Below are 22,786 nucleotides of genomic sequence, written 5' to 3' on the forward strand. Positions count from 1 at the left end.
GCTTGTACGCAGCTGGGCTCCTCTCTTGCACATCCCTCCGGACACACTGCGCCATCTGGCAGCCCTGCCATGAAGTTTGTGCATGATGCACGTCTGAATGTACATTCCTACAAGATTGTCTTAATAAAAATGACACAAGGGCAATTACACTGTGCACTGGAGAAATTGGGAAGAATTTTTTTGTTATCGAAAAGTCCCAATGATCCAAGTTGGCATACATGTGGTTCATTGAAGAGCAGTAAATACCTAGTGACCCACACCCAGTTACCTAAATTGGTGGGAAAGAGGCTCATTGAAGAGCGGGACACAACCAGTGTCACGTGCCCAGTGACCCAAGTTAGTCCAACGGTTGGTTCCGAACATGGTTCTCACAGCACAGCAGGCCGATGCTCTACCGATTGGACATCCCGAACAGACCTAGTTGGCAAGAAAACAGACATGGGAACATACAAACATCCTGAAAAGTGTGTGAAGTATTTTAATGATCCTAATCACATTAAAACAGTTTGCATGCTGCCCTAATTTGATTTGATGACGGAGCACTCACCGAAAAAGTGTTATTCGAACCTTGGGACTTGACTGTCATCCACACAGAAAGTCACTGGAGCCCAGACTTGCAGACTTTACAGAAAAGAAACGTAATTGATAACGATTACTTCATTGAAAAATGTAATCAATTATGGTTACCAATTACCATCTCATAAAAGTAGTAGAGCAATTACGAAAAAGTAATTTAACTTTACTTTCCTCGCCACTTTTAACATTTCACAAATACAGTAAGTATAATTATCTGCACCGGCTCTTTAATTGTGTCCTCTGCAGCCCTTCATAGGTTTATGTTCACTAAGAATTCCTTTTATAGATTTTCTCCCATAATCTTCCCTTGTTTTCTTGTGAAGGCATCTGCAGGGACAATGTAGACTCTCTCGATATGCGTACTGTGGAAAAAGGCTGTGCTGTAACGTAAGACCCCCTTGCTCACAAAATTGTGTATGATTACTCAAGCCACGGTGCCCAGATCTATGTCCTGTGTGAAACTTGGCACTTCATTATCGCTGGGAAGGTGCTTACAATAAGAAAAAAAAGAACTTAAAGATCGTTCATAAGTGATTTCCTAGTATCAGCGTTCAAAGTGGCCATCGCTGTCGATCCATAGTAGTGCTGTTTGAATTTGTTGGCCAATATCTGGTGGACCTCCACCCAGCCCCCTTCTTCTGTTAATTATTTAGACTTGAACGACCAATGGCAAAGGACACCAGGAAACGTTCACATTCCTTAACAAGGTGGCCAAATCTGTAATGTAAATCGACATAAAGCTACGTGTTATTCAGCCCTAATAATACTATTCATGTGTTACAATAAAAAGAATACCTGTATGCGAGTCACATATAGTATGTCAAATAGAATTAAACATATGCATTTAACAGCAAAAAGCATTTCTCTACATCAGCTAAGTCATAGACTACACTAACCAAATAAGTAAGCATCTGCTCTGGGTGCCTATGAAGGCCATTTAAAAATGCTTCACCCGCCGTGGTTGCTCAGTGGCTATGGTGTTGGGCTGCTGAGCACGAGGTTGCGGGATCGAATCCCGGCCACGGCGGCCGCATTTCGATGGGGGCGAAATGCGAAAACACCCGTGTGCTTAGATTTAGGTGCACGTTAAAGAACCTCAGGTGGTCAAAATTTCCGGAGTCCTCCACTACGGCGTGCCTCATAATCAGAAAGTGGTTTTGGCACGTAAAACTCCAAATATTATTATTATTATTATTAAAAATGCTTCCAGGAGAGAGAGCGATAAATTTATTAACAACAGATAGGCTGAGAGGTGGGACTTCCCAGACAAGTGTGCAAGCGTTCCATGTTCAAGTGATCAAGGCACAGCTGCAGTTCGCTGTTTTGTGGGAACAAGGGTGCCCATGTACATGTTTTCATCCCTCTGGACACTAGCAGTCCCCGCCAAATTTCACTGCCCAAAGCTGTGTTGCCTGTTACAGCTTGTTTCGTCAAAAATATAACTGCTACATGTAAATGAGGGCCTTATAACATGAAACTATTCCAATCTCCTGATGTCACATTTACGTAACCACCAACGCAAGCATTGGGTGGTAACCTGCAGCATTGTTTCAAAAGGCAAATGAAACGTGGCCCTTGTTTATAGGTGGACACTTATTTTGCTTTCAGAGCGAATAGCGTTGTCTACATTGAGCAGTTTTTCTTATCTTATTGGCTGACACGAAGTGAGGAGCACGCTCAAGTGGAGAGGGTTTCGAGTGGGCCAAGCCAGCACAGTGAAAGCAGATAACAGAATGAGAAGGGTGGTGCCACCGTCTGCGATTGGTTTGTTTTCCCTTGCTTAGCTTGGGGTGGCTGGTCGAACACTGCGGCGGCTAAACAGAAGGTTAAGAATGCCACTAAAATGGATCCTCGGCAAAGAAGAGTTGGCAAAGCAATGCCATATATGTTCCAAAAGCGTTCGATAACGTTAGACGGCCATGTAAAAAGCTTTATTATACACAAATAAATCCATGTACCCCGGCAGCTCTGACTTACCAGTGCCAGAGTAATCGGCGAGTAGCCATCTTGTATTCCTTTTAGAACGGGGCATTGCTCGTCTATTAAAAAAAAAACATCTGTTTTTTTTTGGCTTTTTAATGCCCCTTGAACTTGTACACGTCACTTTGACGCGGTGAGTTTTCGCGGCTTTGTGACGTTGCGTGACAGCCAGGTGAAGTGAGTGCAGCCCAAGAACACTTCACCAATAGCAGAGGGTTATGGGAAAAAAGGGCGTCAATTCAGAAATAATTGTGTTTCTTTCATTCGGTCTAACCATGCATAATCAGTGTGTACATATCATATCAAATGGGGCGTTTTCGCCGTTTTTGTGATGTCGCTTGACAGACAGGCGAAGTGGGGGTGGTCCGAACATTTTCCTACCAATCGTGCAGGGTTGATTATGGAATTGGAATAGAAAAGTTTGGAATAGCTTTACGTTACAGCGCCCTTAATTACTGAAAAGGTTATTGAATTGCACTGAGTGTTAACGAGTAAACAAAGTAATTGTTAAATTACCAAACTACCAGAAAGCATAAATAATTAGTAATTTGTACATCCAAATCTGCTAGGGCCCTGCTACACTTCTTAAAGAGAACGGCTCAGCACGTGCTGAAATGGTGCATTGAACACTTGCGTGTGCTTACATATCATATCTTACTCCTTTTGTTCTTGTTCCGTCCTGAAGTGCCTCCCAGACCTGTGATTCTCTCATGCTTGCTGCGACAACCTGTGCCATGTTGAATGTTCAGTATCTTTCATCACTCATCCATGTCTTGATTTGCTGGTACACTGCACTTAACCTCAATCTGTATCTGCTGCTCCTCAGTGCACAATACCCTGTCTTGACTTCAAGGTTAAAACAACAACAGCATCAGAGACGGGTACAAACGAATAAAGATGCACAGTGCTGTGTGTGTGTCTTTCTTCGTTTGTCTCTGTCTCTTGTGCTCTTCTTATTTTAACATGAACAACCAAAATGCCTAATTAAGTCTCTCCTCTTCATAACGTCAAGAGCTGTATCTGCATGCCTTCTCTGTTCTTTTTACTGTATAGAGCAGCAATGTCCCAGATAAATTAATTTCTACCATTAGCTCCACTGACTGGTCAGATCTGAATTTTATTGAAGACCCTATAGAAGCTCTTAATTTCTTCTGCAATTTATTCACTAAAGCTATCAGTACTTGCTCTCGAACTGTGTGCTGTAAAAATCGATTTAAATGCCCCAATAATCCTTGGATGTCTGATGGTCTGCTGAAGAGTTTGCACAAGAAGGATAATTTATATAAGAAGACTAAAAGATAACCATTTAACTGTTCTCTGAGAAATCAGTACAAATTATACTGCAACGTTCTTAACAGGACTCTCAGAGAAGCCAAAATGCTTTACTATGAAACAGCATTCTTGCAGAATAAAAACAACCCTAAAAAACAGTGGCAGTTGCTGGATGACTTTTTCAACAATGAGTCGCCTAAGTTTATCTCTAAAATTGTACGCGACAATCTTACTTTTTGTCAGCCTTCTCAGATAGCAAACGCTTTTTCTGATCATTTCGCATTGCCTGAGGGAAACAAACTACCAACTTTTCAGCCTAAAATAGAACGCCTGAGCCATTCATTTTTTTCTTCATCCTGTCACGCCGCATGAAGTCCTTTCTATTATACGTAATCTTCGTAACACAAGTCCAGGTTTAGATGGTATTGCAGTGCACCACCTAAAGCTAGTCGCTGATGCCATATGTGAACCCCTGAGCGTAGTAATTAACCTGATCTTTAAATCTGGTGTATTTCCGCCATTGCTAAAGCGTGCAAAGGTTATTCCAGTTTTTAAAAAAGGTAATAAAGAATTAATTTCAAATTACCGTCCTATTTCGATTCTTTCTTCCCTAAGTAAAATAACTGAAAAATTATTTTTGATGAGATTGAGCAAGTATTTGGAAAAATTCTACATAATTAAATCCTGCCAGTTCGGTTTTCGGTCTGGAAGCTCCACCAACTTAGCTCTACTTTGCTTAACTGATTTTATTAAAAATGGTCTTGACAATAATGAATTCGTTGGTTCAGTTTTCTTAGACCTTACTAAGGCATTTGATACAATTAATCACATGATTTTATTTCGTAAACTGGAAGCATATGGAATAACTGGCCCTGCCCTGGCCTTCTTAAAAAGTTATTTGTCAGATAGGGAATTTATTGTTTATACGTGTGAAACTTTTTCCAGTTCTAAAAAACTTAACCAAGGGGTACCACAAGGCTCAATACTGGGGCCTTTGCTTTTTTCTCTTTATATTAATGCTATGCCAGACGTCACTGACTTAAGTCATTACGTTCTATATGCTGACGATACAACTATATCTATAGCTGATAAGTGTATCTCTTCTCTAGTAATCAAACTAAATAAAACTCTTGACTACCTAATGAATTGGTGTAATGACAATGACCTAGTCATTAATCCATCTAAAACGAAATTTTTAGTATTTCATTCGCACCAAAAATCACTAATTATTCCTCCTCCGTTAACCTTAGGAAATCATTCTATTCCCATTAGCGACTCCGTTTCATTTCTAGAGGTTATCCTAGACAGCCATCTGAAGTTTCGCCTGCACATCAATCACGTCAAGCTGAAGTGCGCTTTTGGTATCCGTGCACTTATCAAGGCATGACACTATTTTTCTCCTTCTGCTTTGCTTTCACTCTACTTTGCGTTCATTCATTCACACATTAACTACGGATTAATCGTTTGGGGTAATACATATCTATGTCATTTGTCTTCAGTTCAGCATATACAAAATCGAGCAATCCGTATCATCACCCACAGTTCACCGCGCTCTAATGCTATCGGCCTGCTTGAGCAGTACAAAATTTTATGTATAAAAAGATTATTCAACTACAATATAGCAATAATGTTTTATAAATTGCTTGATTCTCAGCTGACCTTTCAATATATTCAAAGCAGCTCCCTTAGAAATACAAACCCTACTAGGTTCACTTCTAATTATAATTTTCTGTTACCATCAGTCCGTACTAACTATGGCAAAAAAACATCTACATTCGCTACCATTACACTTTGGAATCGTTTGCCTGCTTCGCTTAAAATACTGCCTACATTTCAGCGTTTCAAAGCTTCGCTAAAAGATTTTTTGCTAACCTCTGATAATTTTTCCTAAGAAAAATCTGTGTTTTCATAGTCAGCTAGCTGATAAGTGTCACCCTTTTTTTTTTTGCAGTGTTCACATTGCGCCACAATTTTTCACCCTCTATGTTCGTTCTTTTTTTTTTTTGCTTTTTGCCTTTAACAATTGTATAAATTTTGTCACTCCCGTTGTTATATGTTACACTATACCAATTAGAGCATAGTTTGTTTGGTTTTTTCTCCTTTTTTCTTTTCGTTATCATTTGCTTTCCTTGCAACTAATATATTATTATGCTATCCACTGTTATGCTGCCAACTATGTTACAATTCTGTTGTAGTTACTAACCGAGGGTCCCGTTTTCAGTATCATTACTTTGGGACCCTCGTCTGTATATTACATTTATGTACCTATGTTTTTTCATATGAATAAACTTCAACTTCAAACTGAGTGTGCATATCTTTAACATTGTGCTATAGTGCTACGCTCAAAGTGTGCACTTCATTAGCGTCCTCATTAGCAGGCTGATGGAGGTAAGATATGGCATAGAGAAAGTCAGTGAACTGAAAATTATATTTGCACAATTTGCCTGCCACCTTTCACTCAGTTGCAGGCGCACACATGCAAGGCTCTTAAATCTGCTTTGCATAGCACGCCACCGAGCACAGAGATGCTGTTGCAGAAATTACAACAGTTTCGAGGACCATATATATAGGGTTATCGCTATAGTCACATGCAGTCACAAAAGAAAAGGCTAATTAAAGCCAAGCGATGCACTAGTTGTAATTTGCAGCACAGCAGTCATTCTCAGCATTTTTCTCGTAAAAAGAGCACTTTGCGGTATTACATGTCAAATAGCAAGCTGCCGTAATTGAGCTCTTGTCATGTACATTGCACCCGTGACATGTGGAAATACGTTTTCTTTTTACTTGCATTTGAATAAAATGAGTAAAGGCTGTTATACCTAGTTAACTGCTTTGTGCATTAACTAACTCAAGGATGGAAGTGGTGTCCACATACGTCAGAACCTTTTTTTTTAACATTTATAGGTTTGTGGGCTCTTTCAGTTCTCAACAGTGCTCAGATGCCTGTCCATCAGTCACAATACAAAGCTGCAGTTATCCTACATAATGTCCATGGTTCCTTTAGATGTGCACATGAGGATTGTCTAAATGTTACTTTGTAGGGAGTCGTGAAAGGGTTGGTTTACAACAGTTGAGAAGAACCAGACAAACAACTATTCAAAGTCTTGAATAATGCAGGCCAAGCAATGCTAGTCTTTATGAAATTTTAGTAAGAACAGTGCAGCTTACATAATTAAAGTTCTGAAAGTGTATAAGTGACTGGTGTATAACAAAGCTGATATGTATCCTTCCCTATATAGTACATGTGCAGCTGAAAGTCCAGCTATCATGCACGAAACCTTAAAAGAAGAAATTGAGTGTTTTAGTCCCGGACGTTCAATTAGCTAATATATAGTAATTAGTGAACACATGAATTGTTCTGACTACGCGCACTGCTCACAGAACTCCCTTTTATTCTATTATGTTAATCAATTGGTCTTCGTGACCAATAATTCGAACTGAACTGCTCTAAAGAAGTGCCAGCGAAGACCATCTTTTCTTTCTTCTTTTTTTTAATTTCACACTCCATTCATACATAAACACAGCATGATTATACCGCCTGTGAAATTCGGCAAGTAACGAAAGTGTAACCGGACTATGCAGGCCGCCGCTCTGGGTGGAACTTGTGAACTTAGTAGATTTCAAAACTCCCGCGCGATCGGCACAAGTGATTCGGTACGTTAAAGATTGGAATAAATATGCACGCAGAAAGTATGCGCAAAACGATTAAAATACTGTTATATGTGGAACGAAAACTTGCATTAGCATACGACGTGGATAACGGCGATAACAGCACAAAGCGCGGCACGACGCTTCTTGTTTGAAAATGGCGGCGGACGAAGACATGGAGCTTCGAGACTTGCTGCTCGAAACACTTGAAAATAAAGGGGTCATCAACCGAATAAAGGTAATATGAGCACTTTTAGTGTCGCTTCATTATGTTTACAGTGGAACAGACGGTGGGTGTTGTCACTTGGTGCATGTGTGTGTGTGTGTTACGGTAGTTTAGCTTTATGGAACATAGCAGCGTCTCTCAAACTTTTCGTATGCAATCGAATAGGTGTGGAAGTGATTGCTTTGTTTGGAAGAACTTGCTTGCAGTTAAACGTCATACTTCTGTGACGGGACTCGCCGAGGACTGTGAGAGTCGTCGTTGTGCGCGGCTTCGGATTTATGTTGACCATCTAGGCCTGCTTTGAGCGTTCATGCATTCCGCGCGTCGCTGCCCGGTATCTGGCTATCGACCTCGTGCTGAATAACAGAGCGTCATAGCCACTGAGCCACCTCGACGGGTTGGATCGCGTGGTTTCATGCGTGTGTTTAGCTTTCATACATGTGTTGCGTTCCTTTTGCTATTCGGTTCTCGTCTAAAGATTACGTCATTGTGTGTTCGTGCGTGCTGTGGTGACTGAACGTGAAGCGCGCGAGAACGATAGACGGACGAGCGCCATTAGATTCTGTCTCGTCCTGCTGTCCAATTGTTCATTTGTGACCTGTCATCATCTTATTTATTTCCTGCTTCCTTCTTCCCATCATCAACTTCTTTTTCAATTCCCTCCTTCCTAAATAGTAGGCAGGTGTTGTGCCCATCATTTTCCTTTATATATGGGTGTATTCATATCGAATAACAATTGTAGCTGTGCCTCAATCTAGCCATTGTAGATTACTAATCCAACCTGTTCCCATGTTGTCCATGCTGCTTCATGGTCAGTTGGTAAAGCATGCAACTGCCTAGTTTCAGGGTCGTAGGGTCGGGCCCCACGTTAATTGCCATTAGTAGTCTGGGTTCTATATTCAAGCCTCCGATCGTCGCCTGGGGTCCTGGGCCCTCACCCTACATGGACTGACTTCGGCGGCACAAAGGCAAATGCAGCAAGCACAACAAACGGAACAAAAAACACTTTTTCCAAAACGGCATTTACTGCACAACGGTGAAATCAAGAAGTTCGGGTTGAAGAAAGCTAGCAGCAAAGCTAACTAAATGTTTGCCTGAGATGCATGGTGAACAGAAAAGGACAATAAAGAGAATCAAAGACCTTTAAACTAGTCATGGCTGACAGTGTTCTCTCTCCTGATGCTTTTCAGGCCCTGTGAACTCAGCACCCAAGCTACAAAGAACTAGAATATAAGGGCAGTGTGCTAACCGATGCATCCTGCGCCTTATCGCGCTTGGCGCGTGAAGTGCTGCTCGTACCGACCCCATTGCCATCACTAACTATTGAACACATCTAGCAAACCGTACCTCTACACACGGCAGATCTCTACCATGCGTCTGTCCAGGTGCCAGCCGCTTGTTCTAGACCTGTGTGCGACGTGCTTCACCGATAGAGTAATCTCAGTTATCGGCTGTTCTGCTGCCACTACAGGTGTGATATAGAAGGCTACAGGCACAGAGGCACAGTCGCGCCATTCAAGAAAGCTTCTAGTGCTCTATCCGTGCCATGTTCTCTTGCTCAGTGCAGGGCTCAGAAACCACGTAACGGTCTACATTTGTGACCTGTGTGCCAGAGGTCACTCCTCTAGCAGGAAGCAGTCTGGCTCCCTGCACAGAAAAAAAAGATGTTTGCCCTCTTTGTCTTTTACAGCATGTATTAGAAAACGCAGGATTCCATAATCCCCACATGTCTCACGACTCGTTCTGGTTACATTGGTAGTTTTAATTTCAGACATGGCGCTAAGTTTTCAGTAAGGGCCATGATAGTTAGTGAACCACAACATGTAAAACTGCATACACGTGAGGCTTTTAGCTCTTCTGTGGTCAGCTGAGGTACGGCATCATGCACATTGTCACATATTCCATGTATGTACACAAGCTGTGTGATTGTGATCTCGATTATTGATTTTCATGAAAGATGGCACCATTTTGCTTTAGAAAAGCACAGAATGTGTGTTTCAGAAGGACTAGCCCTCTTAAGTGCCCAGGGGTCTAAAAAAAGGAAAAGCATCTGCACACCTTTCAGAAACCGTACACTTACGTAATGGTGTTTTCAATCTTTTGTTAATGGCTTCAGAGCAGCAATGGTTGATGTCCAAAACAGGGCATTTGTAACATGTTTCCAGCTTCACAATTGCTTCCAGCACATGCAGTTGGCAAAAGTAGTCTTTGAGATCTGTTTTTGCTACTCAGAGGCAACCATCACTGGGGTGTGGGTTTGGATGGCACCTATTCACAGTTCAATGTAGCTTGGAAGCAAATAAAATTCATGGAAAAATTCGACAACAGTAGTCAATTGGAAGCCAACACACATCACTCATTCATCAAATAGGAGTGATGTGGTGCAGGCCGAGAGAGCTGTAATGTGCAAACGCCTATGTCGGCAAAATCAAATAATACGCAAATTTTGTAAGCAGAAGCGAGATCCAGCATTTTGTGCACCGGAAAGCAGGAGCTTGAGATGGTGAGACAATAAAAGAATGTGTCATTCGTGTCACCGTATGTGTGACAAAGGCTTTTATGAATACGGTTGGCAAGGTCGCTTCATGCCACATCACAGCTTAGAAGAATGCCTGTGATCTAAAGCCACGTTATCCAAGAACCACTTACACTTTGCATTGTAGTTCAAACCCTCAGTACATGATGACTTTCCGTTTTGCTCTTGAAAACGGTTAGGTAAGCTGTTGGCTTGAGGTAGGTGTTCAGTTTACATAATGAAAATGGCATAGAGGACATGTACAAGCCAGAAAATACAAATGCTGACTGGCACCTTTAAGTCTTTATTCTGCACATAGCAAAATATTAAAGAACTTGATGCTTAGTGTAAGGAACAAACGCTTAATAAAGCTGAGAAAGGTCTAGCTCAACAAAGCTAAGAAGAGTCTAGCTTGATTGATGGCTGGTTTCATCCAAGATGGTACACTGCCTGCTTGCTCTCGACCTCGTTGTCTCAAAAGCTTCAACAAAATAAGCAAGTGGGAGAGAAGCTCAGTTGGAAACCCCGGAAGTGCCAACATGGTACACACCCTGGGAAAGAAGTATGTATCAGGTAGACCTGCTTGCTGTTCATCCCCCACTCCCCCTCGAAACCAACAGCAAAAAAATGTGAAAGCCGTTACTGTTGGGCTTTGCAGAACAGGCCTCTTTATTCTGACAAAACAATGGGAGGAAACAATAATCAGAAATGTTTTTTACCCTCATTGCAATGGGAACTGCCCATGTTGCAAGCCCCCACTTCCACCCCCTTCCCTTAACAAGCAGCGCTATCAAAGTAATGGAAACTCATGGTACAATGCTTTTAAAAGCGAGAAAAATCATGTAGGGACAACTGCATTGTACCATGGATTTCTCGTAGTAGTAAATGAATCGGGAAGTGATCTGCAATTAGATATTTTTTAAGCACTGTCCAGCTTTGTAATGCTCCAAAAATGCTCTGCGTGAGGATATAGGTTTTGCATGGCCTCTCAGATTGTGGCTTTGTACTGTTGCAACAGGGCATTGTGCCATACTTTTGGTGGATTGCGATGTTGCGGCTGGTTTTAGAACAAGGTGTAACTTGCCGAGTATAAGATGAAGTGGACAGAAAAAGCCGATATTTTTCTACTGAATTGAATCCTGAGCATCGGAGGCATGGATATTTGAGGGCCAACTCCGAGAGAGTCACTGTCATTGGTATGAGATAGTTGATGCTGGAAGCAATGGCCAGTGAATTGTTCAGTGTGTTTTGGACACTGCGCAACCCTATAAAATGCTCCTATTGTTGCTCAGCAGTATTGATGAAAATAAATATGTGCTTTCGTAACTTTGCGCAGCATACTATCGGTTTCTTGTTTTTCAAGAGGCGCTAAAGAAGAACACTATACATAAAATATTATTTCAATACACTATTTACATTAACTTTGCGATAATAGGTTAATTATTAGAAGAAAAAGTAAAAGTCAGAGTTCAATTTAAATAAATTTTGTGCCCAGTGCCTTGTGCCGAATGTCAGTGCGACGTCACAGATCCCAAAGTATTTTTGTATCCAGGCCCTTGTGGGGTTCAGTAAAAGTCATCAAAACTTGCCACTTTCATTCTTTTGCTTTTTTAGAATACAATGTTGTCCCTGCTTACCGATGAAAAAATATAACTAGGTCCGAGCAGACACCATCTATGACGTCATAGCGAGCTGGGGCAAAAATCTTTAAGAGGCGTTGCCACCCGTCTTTTGTTTTTGCATCTTTTTCTCCTCTCACAGTAAAAGTGGCATTTATGCATTTGTAGAACGTTAATTTACTAATGCAGATCAGATTACTTTTCTATTTAAGTGGCCCCTTCAAGTAATCCTCGGGAACCCTTGAACCAGCACACCGTGAGCTGAACAGGCCAGTAGTCAAATGCAAACTCTGTGCGGCGTACCATCGCAGGCTGAGCTGCGGGCCAGCGTGTATCTGGCCCTCGACGAACAGGAAGGCATCAAGCCTTTCGAGAAATCGGCCGACGAGTCGAGTGTCCTTGCCACTGATGAGGGTCGGCTGGCGGCCTCACTCGTGCACGACTTCCTGCTCTCTTGCAACCTCAAGTTCACCCTCAGTGTCCTGGAACCTGAGGCACCGCTGGTAAGTGGTCATTGCGGTAACACTGGCATGGGAAGTCACTGCGGCAGCTGCTTGCAGTGACTGAAGCATGAGGGACATCTGCTGCTCGGTCCCTAAAGCCTTTTATCATCACATGTTATGGAGCTGTTATTTGAAAGTACAGTATGGTGTCATTCATTGGCATTCTACCAATCAACCTCGGTGATGAAAAAAGAAATATTGGCCACATGCACTGTGTTTTTGGTTTTTCTTTTTCTTGTTCTCGCAGATGTTTTATGTCATCCGTGCTTCCAGGCTTTCACTTCCCCATGAGGCAGCCTCTGTATATCAAACTATTACATCACACCTGTCATAGCTAGTGTGACAAGCCTGCTGTTGGCACATGTGCTGTCAGCATAAATTCAAATGCTGAGAAAGAGAATGCTTTCATGTGTTTCCAGCTTTGCCTGCACTTGTAGAACAGTAGTTTTTTTTTCCACTTCCATTCCCATTTTTCTTATTATTCTTAATATTGAAAAGTAAAGATTATTTTCCCTTATGCTTTACTTGGCTTCATTGCCTGCTCTCCTCATATGGTTGTATCTAACAAAGTCTAGCCCCTTGGTTTCCCTTATTTAGCGAGGGCCTCACACGAAGGTTTATTGACGAGTTGCGTGCTCCCAAGTTCGCATACTATGCAACACCTGCGACAGAAAGGATGTTCCACATATGCTGCTATAGCCATGAGTGGTGCTAGTTAACACGTGTGGGCCTAATCTTGTACAAAAATATCCTAGAAAGTTGATTGGAGAATGGCCGCCGCAGCACCGTATAAACCGGAATATAGACCTTTCCATCAAGTGAAGAGGAGAGGAACATACCCCGAGCCTGTTCTCCTCTCTGGCCTGTACGAACCGACGTGGTGCTGCTTAAATGCGTTGCCATCGCATGCTGCGAAACAATTTGGAGGTGTTTCAGCTTGTTCTCAAAGAAACTTACATGATGTCAGTTCATACAAAGTCCTCTAGGAACCACTTTGTAGCCTTTCGGTACAGCAGTAACTACAGTATGTAGAAATATTTCTTGACTGCGAAAACATGCTAAGTGCGTCATCAGCTGCAGTGTGTGTACGTGCTGCGAACTATTTCTTATGTATCAAATTCACTCAATGAGGAGCAGTGGCGTCTGTAAATTGCCTATGGGAATTAGAAAGTCATCTCACTGTCTGATTGCTTGGTGTGGGAACTAAAACATGCATCCGCGAAGTGCCAATCGTTATAAAATATTTGCATAAGCCACTGGTATCATTAGATTTGAAATCATAGTAGACTTGAAATCACTATGCTATGTATATGTTAGTCTCAAGTATGAGGCTGATGGTGTTGCTCAACACGGCAATTACTGTTGTTAGTAAACTAGCGTGATACATATAAGCTTAGCATTTCATTTTACAGGGCAAAAAAGCTGTGTGACACAATTTCTCTAAATGAAGTGAGTGCATCATAGAGGATGGGGCGAACAAGACCAAACAAAAAGAAATCGGTTTTCATTCTTTTATGGCTTCTATAAAGTCTGAATCGGTACGCTTGTCTTGCCAATCAATCAATTTGGCCGCCATTTCTCGCTGAAAAAAAAGAAAATGCTGGGCTAATGCTGCAACAAGACCATGCGGTATAAAACAAACAGATAAACTATAACCCAGCATCTACCATTGCTCTGGATGCTAGTGTGTATGTTTCTTAACTACTCATTACTGCTAAAACATAGATTAGAATTAGAGTGACGATGTTGCAGTAAGGTCACACTTTCAGAAATACACAACTCATCTCAGAGGCAAAGTGTAGGCTCAAACACGTGTGCACATCGTGCTGGGTACTCCATCCGCCTCGACGCCCGCAGAAACTACGGCCATGCCGACTTAAAATCCTTTTGTACGTCTCACCGAACCATTGTCGATGCAAAAGACTCCTTGTCATACTAAACAGACTGTGCGGGTTCGAAAAGAACCACCAGAAGCTGCTGCCAAGTGTATACTTGGCATACAACGCGGAGTGGTCGCCTAAGTCAGCAGGCCGACATCATTCGATGGCACCACAGCCTATGCACTATGGCGACGCCCATGAAAAGAGGTCTATAAGTTGATTGGGAATACAGGTCAACCCCTCCCGTTAAAAAAAAAAGAGAAAGAAAGAAAAAGAAAAATTGAGGAAAACAAGAAAGCAAAAAACAATTGCCAGAACGCATTTATTTTCACAACAGTGGTGCTGCTTTGCAGCGGCAATCGACTGCACTGCCACCAGCAGCAAGCGCGCACAAAGCTTCCCCGCAAAGTCAGCTAGTGCGTCCTCAAGCTGTGAATGCACTGTGCAGCACCCATAAAATGGCTATATTTTTGTGGGTTTTGTGCCTTTTTAGGTGCCTGCCGCTATTGCACGCTTTTTATCAGAAATGCCAACCTGGCACTGGATGGCCATGTTGCCGTTCGCTTCAGCAAAGCATACAACTTCAGTATTGAACACTGCTGAAAAAGCAAAAAAGAAAATCGCACGAAGGTCACCCAGAAGAGCGACCTTTGACAAGAGGCACAGTGACAAGTAAGAAAAAAAATGCCAGCAATCACGTTTGGGTATGAATATGGCATTGGCTACGCACTCGCCTGCATGCATGCAATACATTGCCAGTTCGTAATGAGACCAGTTGCCAGTAATGAGATCAGTTCAAAATGTGTGTCCTGTGAAGCAAAGCTTCAACTGTGAAAAAAGGAGAGTATTAACCCTCGTATTCAAGAACGCAACTTAAGTTGAAGCCCATGCTTGATTTGATTTAAATGACGCCTGTCGTGAACGCACCAGAAGAAACGCCATGAACGTCCTGAGCACGTTCACGCCAGTCATCACTCAGGTCAAGTCAAGCATGGGCTTCAACTCAAGTTGCGTTCTTGAATACGGCAGTTCGGATCTGAAACCTGATGTGGTTATGTGGCACCAGACACCACCAATGTTTGTGCTAACACCATGACCATGCTGCTGAAAGCCGAATCCGTTGAGCACTCAACTTGGCAAGAAAGGAGTAGAGTAGGTTCCCCTGCAATTCGAAGACAAGTACACAATTGTAAGGGCCAGTTTGGCAGCTTTCAGTGACATGGCCATTCTGTGGCCTTCAGCTACTGCACCATGCTGACTGGTGTGCTCTTAGGTTGTCTATAATAATACCTGACAGCCACCTCCTTTTTCAATGATGTGAACAGTTTCATTTTTTTCACAGCTGATGCCGCACTGCATATGGTGCATGTTTTGAATGGGTCGTATAGAAGATGCTGTGGGTAATTAATTATTTGTTGTGCTCTCAAGCAATTCGGGCACCTTACCATAATTCTGGAGCCATCAGCCACGTAAAGAAGAAAAAAAGAAATGCAGGACACAAACTTTTTGTGTCCATGCTCCTTTAATGGTAAAGCACCACACACGTAATGTGGAAGACGTGGGTTTGGGTCAAAGCTGTGGTAAGTTGTCTTTTCATTCATTTTCATTAGCTTTCTTTTTCTTTTTTTTTTAAAAAAACTAGCAATTCTTTCTATTTTTTCCCATGGCTGCATTGTCCATTTTCTTCATATGGCTGTGACTAATGAAAAAATTCAAGCCTCTTGGTTCCCCTTATTCTTCTTGCTTAATTCATGTTCCAAACTTTACATTTAGGATTTATGAACCAGCTACGGAGAGATTGCACATCATATTCAAGTGTACTCATGCGTAACCGGTGCTCTACTTAGTTTTTTTGTTGTCGTTCACGTTTCACCTTACGCTGGTCGTACAGCAATGCTTATATCGCATTCTGGAAGTGTAAAAATACAAAAAAATAGAAGTGTGTGCAGAATCTAAGACGATGCCTTGTGAATAATAGACCAATATCCAACAGCACTAGAATACCGCTTGTGCATGTTGAGAGCAGACGTGCCTAACAGCCACTCTGAGAGACTGCAAACATGAATTTCAATCCGCTGTCATGAAGGCATTGTGCATCTGTGCAGCTAGCCTCCTGTCTCCAAGAGTGCTCTTTTTGCCATGGCTAAGTGTATTTTTTCGGCCACAATTCCATACCATCTTCTTATGACCAGAAATTTTGGGAGAAGAACGCTTACAGTGGCCCAACACCTTTGGATCCCATTACTGGATGCCAACAAGCATGGCAACATCCACGCTGGCAGCTGGCTCCTCGATTACCAGAAACAGCATCGCAAGGCGCCACAGAAGGTGCAGAATTGGAATTCACCGACACTACCCTCAAACTGCGCAAACTGCGAACAGCGGTAATTCACCTTGGAATGCAGATCGACCTCAGCAAGTTTTCCATCTTCAATATCTCCACTTGGCATGACCGCCAAGCTCATGCCTTTAGAAGCTAGTGGTGTTAGCATTCAGGTACAACTCACAGCCAACTTAACAACTGCATCAAGCTGCCAAGAAATGACTGTAAAGAAGCTTGTAAGCCTCACAACGTTCATGTTTGACAGCCATCAGCACGAAGTGACTGCATACATGGCAGCCGATTCTCGCAGTGCCAGGTGTGTGGAGCATGACCTAGCACTCAACGTCTCCAACAACAAGATTACGAGCAACTTCTCCTTCCCTGGCAGTAGTTTAGAACTTGTCGCAGTCCGCAGACTGGGACACTCAGAAACGATGCTCCTCACAGGGCATGACCTCACATATCTAAAATGGGAGGAAAGAAAGGGACACGGCAGGGACACTAATTAGAAAAGCATCTGGTTGGCTATCCTACACTGGGGGAGGAGAAAAGAGAAATGGAAAGGTGAGAGAGAGGGAGAGATTTGGTGAATTCACTTGGAGGGCACCACTAAGCCAAAGAGGTGTTCACACAGGCCGTTGATAATTGATTGAAATTACTGACAGTGCTGCGTGCGATGTCTGTGGCAGCAAAGAAAACATCAAGCATTTATTTTGCTTCTGTTATCAATTTCAGTCACAAAGGCGAACACTCTCCAACGTATTGCAATGTCTAGATGATTGGCTGCTGCCCTCACAGGCACTACTCGAACACCGTCCCCGTTGCTCGTCAGCCAACAAGGATGTGAGAGCACTTTTGTGTTTCTTGGAGGTCGTAGCTCCAAAACAAGCTCAGCTGGGGCTGTGGGCCACTGGGACTCACCCACATCAACTTAAAGTGGTGCATTGCGCAAGCTGCATGGTTATAGGACACTGTGTGGACGTGCACCTCAATGCCCACAAATTTGCACACTGATACGCGTGCAGTACAACACTACCCTACGGCCAACGTCCCGACTGCATACCTCATGAAAGTGAGGTTCACTGTTTTAATTATGGAGAAATATGCATGGCAAATGACCCCAACTCCCCTCTCCAGCAACTAGCAGAATAGCTCCACAGAGAAGCAGTGAAGCGCTGTGATAGGCTACCTACACAGGACAGTCATAATGGCCTCAACAAGACAAAGGAACTGGATCGGGCCCAGCTAACCCCTTACCAACTTGCTTCAAAGCGACTGCCACATCTCACGAATGCAGAGTATGTGACGGTGGGACTGCAAATTTGGTATATGTAGCACCCTAGACCTCGCGCCAGGTTCCCCACAACCAGTGCACCAACCCATGATAAATTGGAAAGCCTCCTGTGCAACTCGACCAAGCGACAAGCATCGCTTTCAGCACTCGAGGCAAAGAGCTATGCCCAAGCCCTGAACACACCCACAAACACCCTGACCAAGGAGCGACCACCAGGGCAAGCATGTCACACAGCACCCCTACTGGTGAAAACTGAGGTGAAACAGCGCGAAAAAGACGAGCCTTGTCGGAATGCCTTGTCGGGAAAAGAAATCACATTTTTGGAAGAAAGATTAAAATGTTGATTTGCAGATGTTTTTGTGACTGGTGTGCGCATGCCTATGCTGAAGAAGCTATAAATGTCCGGTGAATTTCAAATAAACTTCCAGTTGGCAGTCAGCGCTTGTCTGTGGTATTTGTTTCCTTGTGTCCTTGTCTTTTTCGCGCTGTTTCACCTCAGTTCTAAGTATGAACTAACTAGCCCTCATCAAGATCTTCCTACTGGTGAGTTCGGCTTCCTCCCTCACTCAGGGTAGCAGGCGGAGCCCTGCTATGCCTCAACTGTCTCAACGTAACACGTCCACACTAAAACCCACTCAGCACACAAGCTATAGTGTTCAATTCGAATTCGAGTGCGCATTTGCACAAGCTAAAGAATTATCAAGCTGGAGCAGGCTCTTTAGTGAAACATTATCCTGATAGATGTGGAAATCATCATCATCAGCCTATTTTATGTCCACTGCAGGACGAAGGCCTCTCCCTGCGATTTCCAATTACCCCTGTCCTGCGCCAACTGATTCCAACTAGCACCTGCGTATTTCCTCATTTCGTCGCACCACCTAGTCTTCTGCCGTCCTCTACCGTGCTTCCCTTCTTTTGGTACGCATTCTGTCACCCTAATGGTCCAACAGTTATCTAATCTGTGCCCAGATGGTTATCTATCTGACCTGCCCAGCACCATTTTTTTCTCTTAATGTCAATTAGAATATTGTCTAAACCCGTTTGCTCTCTGATCCAAACCGCTCTCATTCTGTCTCTTAACGTTATGCCTAGCAATCTTCGTTCCATCGCTCTTTGCGCGGTCCTTAACTTGTTTTCAAGCTTCTTTGTCAGTCTCCAAGTCTCTGCCCCATATGTCAGCACTGGTAAAATGCACTGATTGTACACCTTCCTTTTCAATGATAATCGTAAGCTTCCAGTCAAGAGCTGGCAATGTCTGCCATATGCGATCCAACCCATCTTTATTCTTCTGTGGATTTCCTTCTTATGGTCAGGGTTCCCTGTGATTAGTTGACCTAGGTAAACATACTCCTTCACCAACTCTAGAGGCTGATTTGCGATCCTGAACTCTTGTTCCCTTGCCAGGTTATTCATCATTATCTTTGTCTTCTGCATATTAATCTTCAACCCCACTCTTACACTCTCCCTGTTAAGGTCTTCAATAATTTGTTGTAACTTGTCTGCAGTGTTGCTGAACCGAAGGTTGCTGAAGTATTCACCATGGATCCTTACTCCTAAGCCTTCCCAGCTTAATAGCTTGAATACTTCTTTCAAGCATGCAGGGAATAGCATTGGAGAGATTGTGTCTCCTTATCTGACCCCTTTCTTTATAGGTATCTTCCTACTTTTCTTGTGTGTGGAACTAACCATAGATGTCGAACTAATCTCCCGATAACCCCACAGCTATTCAACAAGAAGAACTGAAGAATCAACTTGCTGAGAAGCTCCTGACAACACTGTCCACCAGTTTGCCAGACTCATGGAAGCCTTAAAGAGGGTCCCTGAACCACTCTTTATCGAAGTGGAGAAAGGCATTGGAAGTGAAAATAGGCTATTTCAGAAATACTTAGCCACAAAAAGTGCTTCAATGTGTTCAGCAGAAGCAGAGTTATTGGCAATTGAATGTTGCTTCCGCTGTGCCCTCGTTCCTTCTTCAATGCCTTGTACTGCGAAGGCTACAGCGCAGTGGTGCATGCGCACAATGTTCTGCCTTCTGGTTGTCACTGTGGCACGCAGTTCAAATTTCATTTTCGATGTGAACGTAGACGTAATTACTTCCGATTTTGGTGCCTACGACACGCTAAACATAAGCTAAACGTGGCCGTCTTCTGCAAACCGCAGTGCACTTAGGCAGTGTACTCATGGCAGCACGGTGCGGTGGCCACGGTATCTATGCTATGTAGCTGACTGCAGCTACCAGTAGCAGTTACATATGGGAAAAGATAGCGTTTGGGAGAAAGGTGACTTCACGATCCACCTGCGAGCTCCACGCACCGCGTACGACAGTAAAACTTGGCTGAAGTGTTCACAGCAGCGTATGCTACCCATGGACTATGTTATTTCACCGAGCCTGAGGGGTTGTTCATGGCCCCTTTAAAAGGCCCCTCACCAGGCCCCATTGCAAATTTTAGTGATATACTGTAAGTCTAGAAAGCGTCTTATCACAAAAATTTTGCAGATTGGTTCAATGTTAAAGGAGATATGCAAAATTGAAATGTTGCGTTGGCATGCTGCCAGGAGGCAAACTTCACTGCGAGCATAGACACTCTCTCCTTCTGCCTTGACTAGCGTCCACAAGGGTCTTTCCTTCTTTCTCCCATACTGGAGCGAAAGGACCACGTTACATTCACGTCACGATTTCCACCTTTTCTTTCTTTCCTTTTTTTTTGTTCTTCCTCTCTGCTGCACGGTGCATTCCTAGTGGCTTACCAGCAGTGGTATTGTGTTTTCTGCATTGGACAATTTACCAAAGTCACATGCCATATTCTTTGATGTTGCAGACAGTGTGTCTTATGTAGAAGCATTTGTGTGTGTGACCTTCACTCTCTGGCGGGAAATGGGGCCCCCTCAGCAGAAAGGGTGTTTGAGCTTCTGTTTGAAATTTCAGCTGTTTTCATGTTGTGCAGCCACTTGATATTTTGCAGATGGGATTGCCACTGTGTGATCTATACACCATGCTTTTCAGCAATGCTAAAACCTGGTAAGAAGCCCTTTAACACAGAATGCTTAAACATTCATGACACCTAACAGAAACCATGACCTAGTGCCCAAAATGAAGCCCAATGATATAAACAAACAAACTGTAGCTCCTTTGACTAATCCTTAGCTTGCTGTGTCACTATACAATCTCACAATGCTAACAGTGTCATCTAGCAATGGAACTGCGGAGGCATCAGACGCAAAAGGAAAGGCACTACATCATATGGGGATGCCGCTTGCATGGCGGCACCATCATCATCGGAGTGGGGCTCATGCGCCTGCGCCACGCGCAGCAATCTCGGCACGAGAAGCGGCAATCAGGAAGCTAGGTCTCAATTGGTCTGGGCTCCGTACAGTAAAGGTTGTCCCTTGCATGTCTCCCGCACTCTGTGTCGTCTCTCAGAGCCTGAGCCTGCCACTGGCTCTGAAGCCAAGACCCTGAGCCAACATTTGGCACCCGACGTAGGGCTCAAATCCACGACCGTGAGATTAAAAGTCTCATGCGTAATGGGTTCTTTCCCCCATACTTTGCGGGGAAACCGCTACTTATTAGTGGTTACCGACCACTTTATGAAGTGGGTTGTCTTATACCCTTTGCGTGCACTTACTTCACGGAACATTTGGCGCTGTCTTCTCGATGTCTTATGTTCTGGTCTAATGTTCTTCACCCTCACACAAGCATCTTTACAGCAGAGGCGTATGCTCTATGGTCGGCTGTGAAACACATCAAACAGTTATAAAACTACATAAGGTGGTCATATACACAGATTCATTAAGCTTTGTAAAAGCATTGACGTCATGCTGCAACCACAGAAATCCAGTAATTGCAGATCTTTTCTCTTTCCTCTGTACTATTTATGCCTGTGGCCAAGGTGTAACGGTATGCTGGGTACCTGGACACAGAAGTATTGAGGGTAACGTCCAGGCAGACCGAATTACTACCTCCTTAGACACGAAAGCCTGCAGCATGTCTGCAGCCGTTCCAGTCACAGACCTAATGCCATACTTACAGAAAAAACTGAGAACCTACTGGCAGCATAAGTGGGACGCTGAAATCCTTAATAAACTCCATGTAGTTCAGCCAGATTTAGGATACTGGCCATCACTGACCAAGTACAGACAAACTGATGTCCTATTCTGTCGTCTCAGAATAGGGCACACTTATGGTACACATAGTTTTTTGTTGACTGGCGGTGAATGTCCGATCTGTAGTAGATGTGGGAAGACACTCAGTGTTCAGCATGTCTTCCTAGAATGTCGTGAAACGTAAGTTGAGGTTAAAAGACACTTCCCCATAGCATATATTCAGTGTGTACCACTTCACCTGGCACTGTTTCTAGGAAAAGAACCGCGCATTCCACCGATCATACGGAATGGGATACTAAACTCTCGGAAATGGCATTTGCAACACATACCATGGTCAGCAGATCCACTGGTTCTACACCTGCATATCTGAATTTTGGCAGAGAAATTTCATTTCCACTAACTCATACCTTGGTACCATCATACTCGTTCTATTCTGATACCTGCCATTTCACGAATGCATGACATAAGCAGTTTACAACCGCTATCACTGCTGCTTGTGAACCGCATAATGCTCGGCTCGAGCAAACACGTCAATATAATTCACAACGCTATGACGTTCAGTACAAACCAGGTGACTTAGTATTATGTTGTACGCATCATTTGCGTCCTCCTACTCAAATTGAGGACGACGCAACGAGCTATGGAAAGAAGAATGATAGGTGTAACGTTAAGGGATAAGAAAAGAGCAGATTGGGTCAGGGAACAAACGCGAGTTAATGACATCTTAGTTGAAATCAAGGAAAAGAAATGGGCATGGGCAGGACATGTAATGAGGAGGGAAGACAACCGATGGTCATTAAGGGTTACGGACTGGATCCCAAGGGAAGGGAAGCGTAGCAGGGGGCG

The 22,786-nt window shown here is 43.3% G+C and overlaps 1 protein-coding gene across 2 annotated transcripts in view; it reads left to right on the forward strand.

Annotated features, from left to right (window-relative positions):
- The window catches only part of LOC135899249 (centrosomal protein 43-like), a 51,855-nt gene that overhangs the window by 4,050 nt on the left and 25,019 nt on the right, over positions 1-22,786 (forward strand). Inside the window, exons 1-2 of one of the 2 annotated variants that reach the window (XM_065428526.2) lie at positions 7,493-7,714; positions 12,148-12,339. In XM_065428526.2, the coding sequence (XP_065284598.1) occupies positions 7,634-7,714; positions 12,148-12,339 (273 nt within the window). In that variant the 5' untranslated portion in view covers positions 7,493-7,633. Of the gene's footprint in view, positions 1-7,492; positions 7,715-12,147; positions 12,340-22,786 lie in introns of those variants that run through there. The other variant, XM_065428527.2, reaches the window with a different exon arrangement.

This window comes from Dermacentor albipictus, chromosome 5 (genome assembly GCF_038994185.2).
Source record: "Dermacentor albipictus isolate Rhodes 1998 colony chromosome 5, USDA_Dalb.pri_finalv2, whole genome shotgun sequence".
NCBI lineage: Eukaryota > Metazoa > Arthropoda > Arachnida > Ixodida > Ixodidae > Dermacentor > Dermacentor albipictus.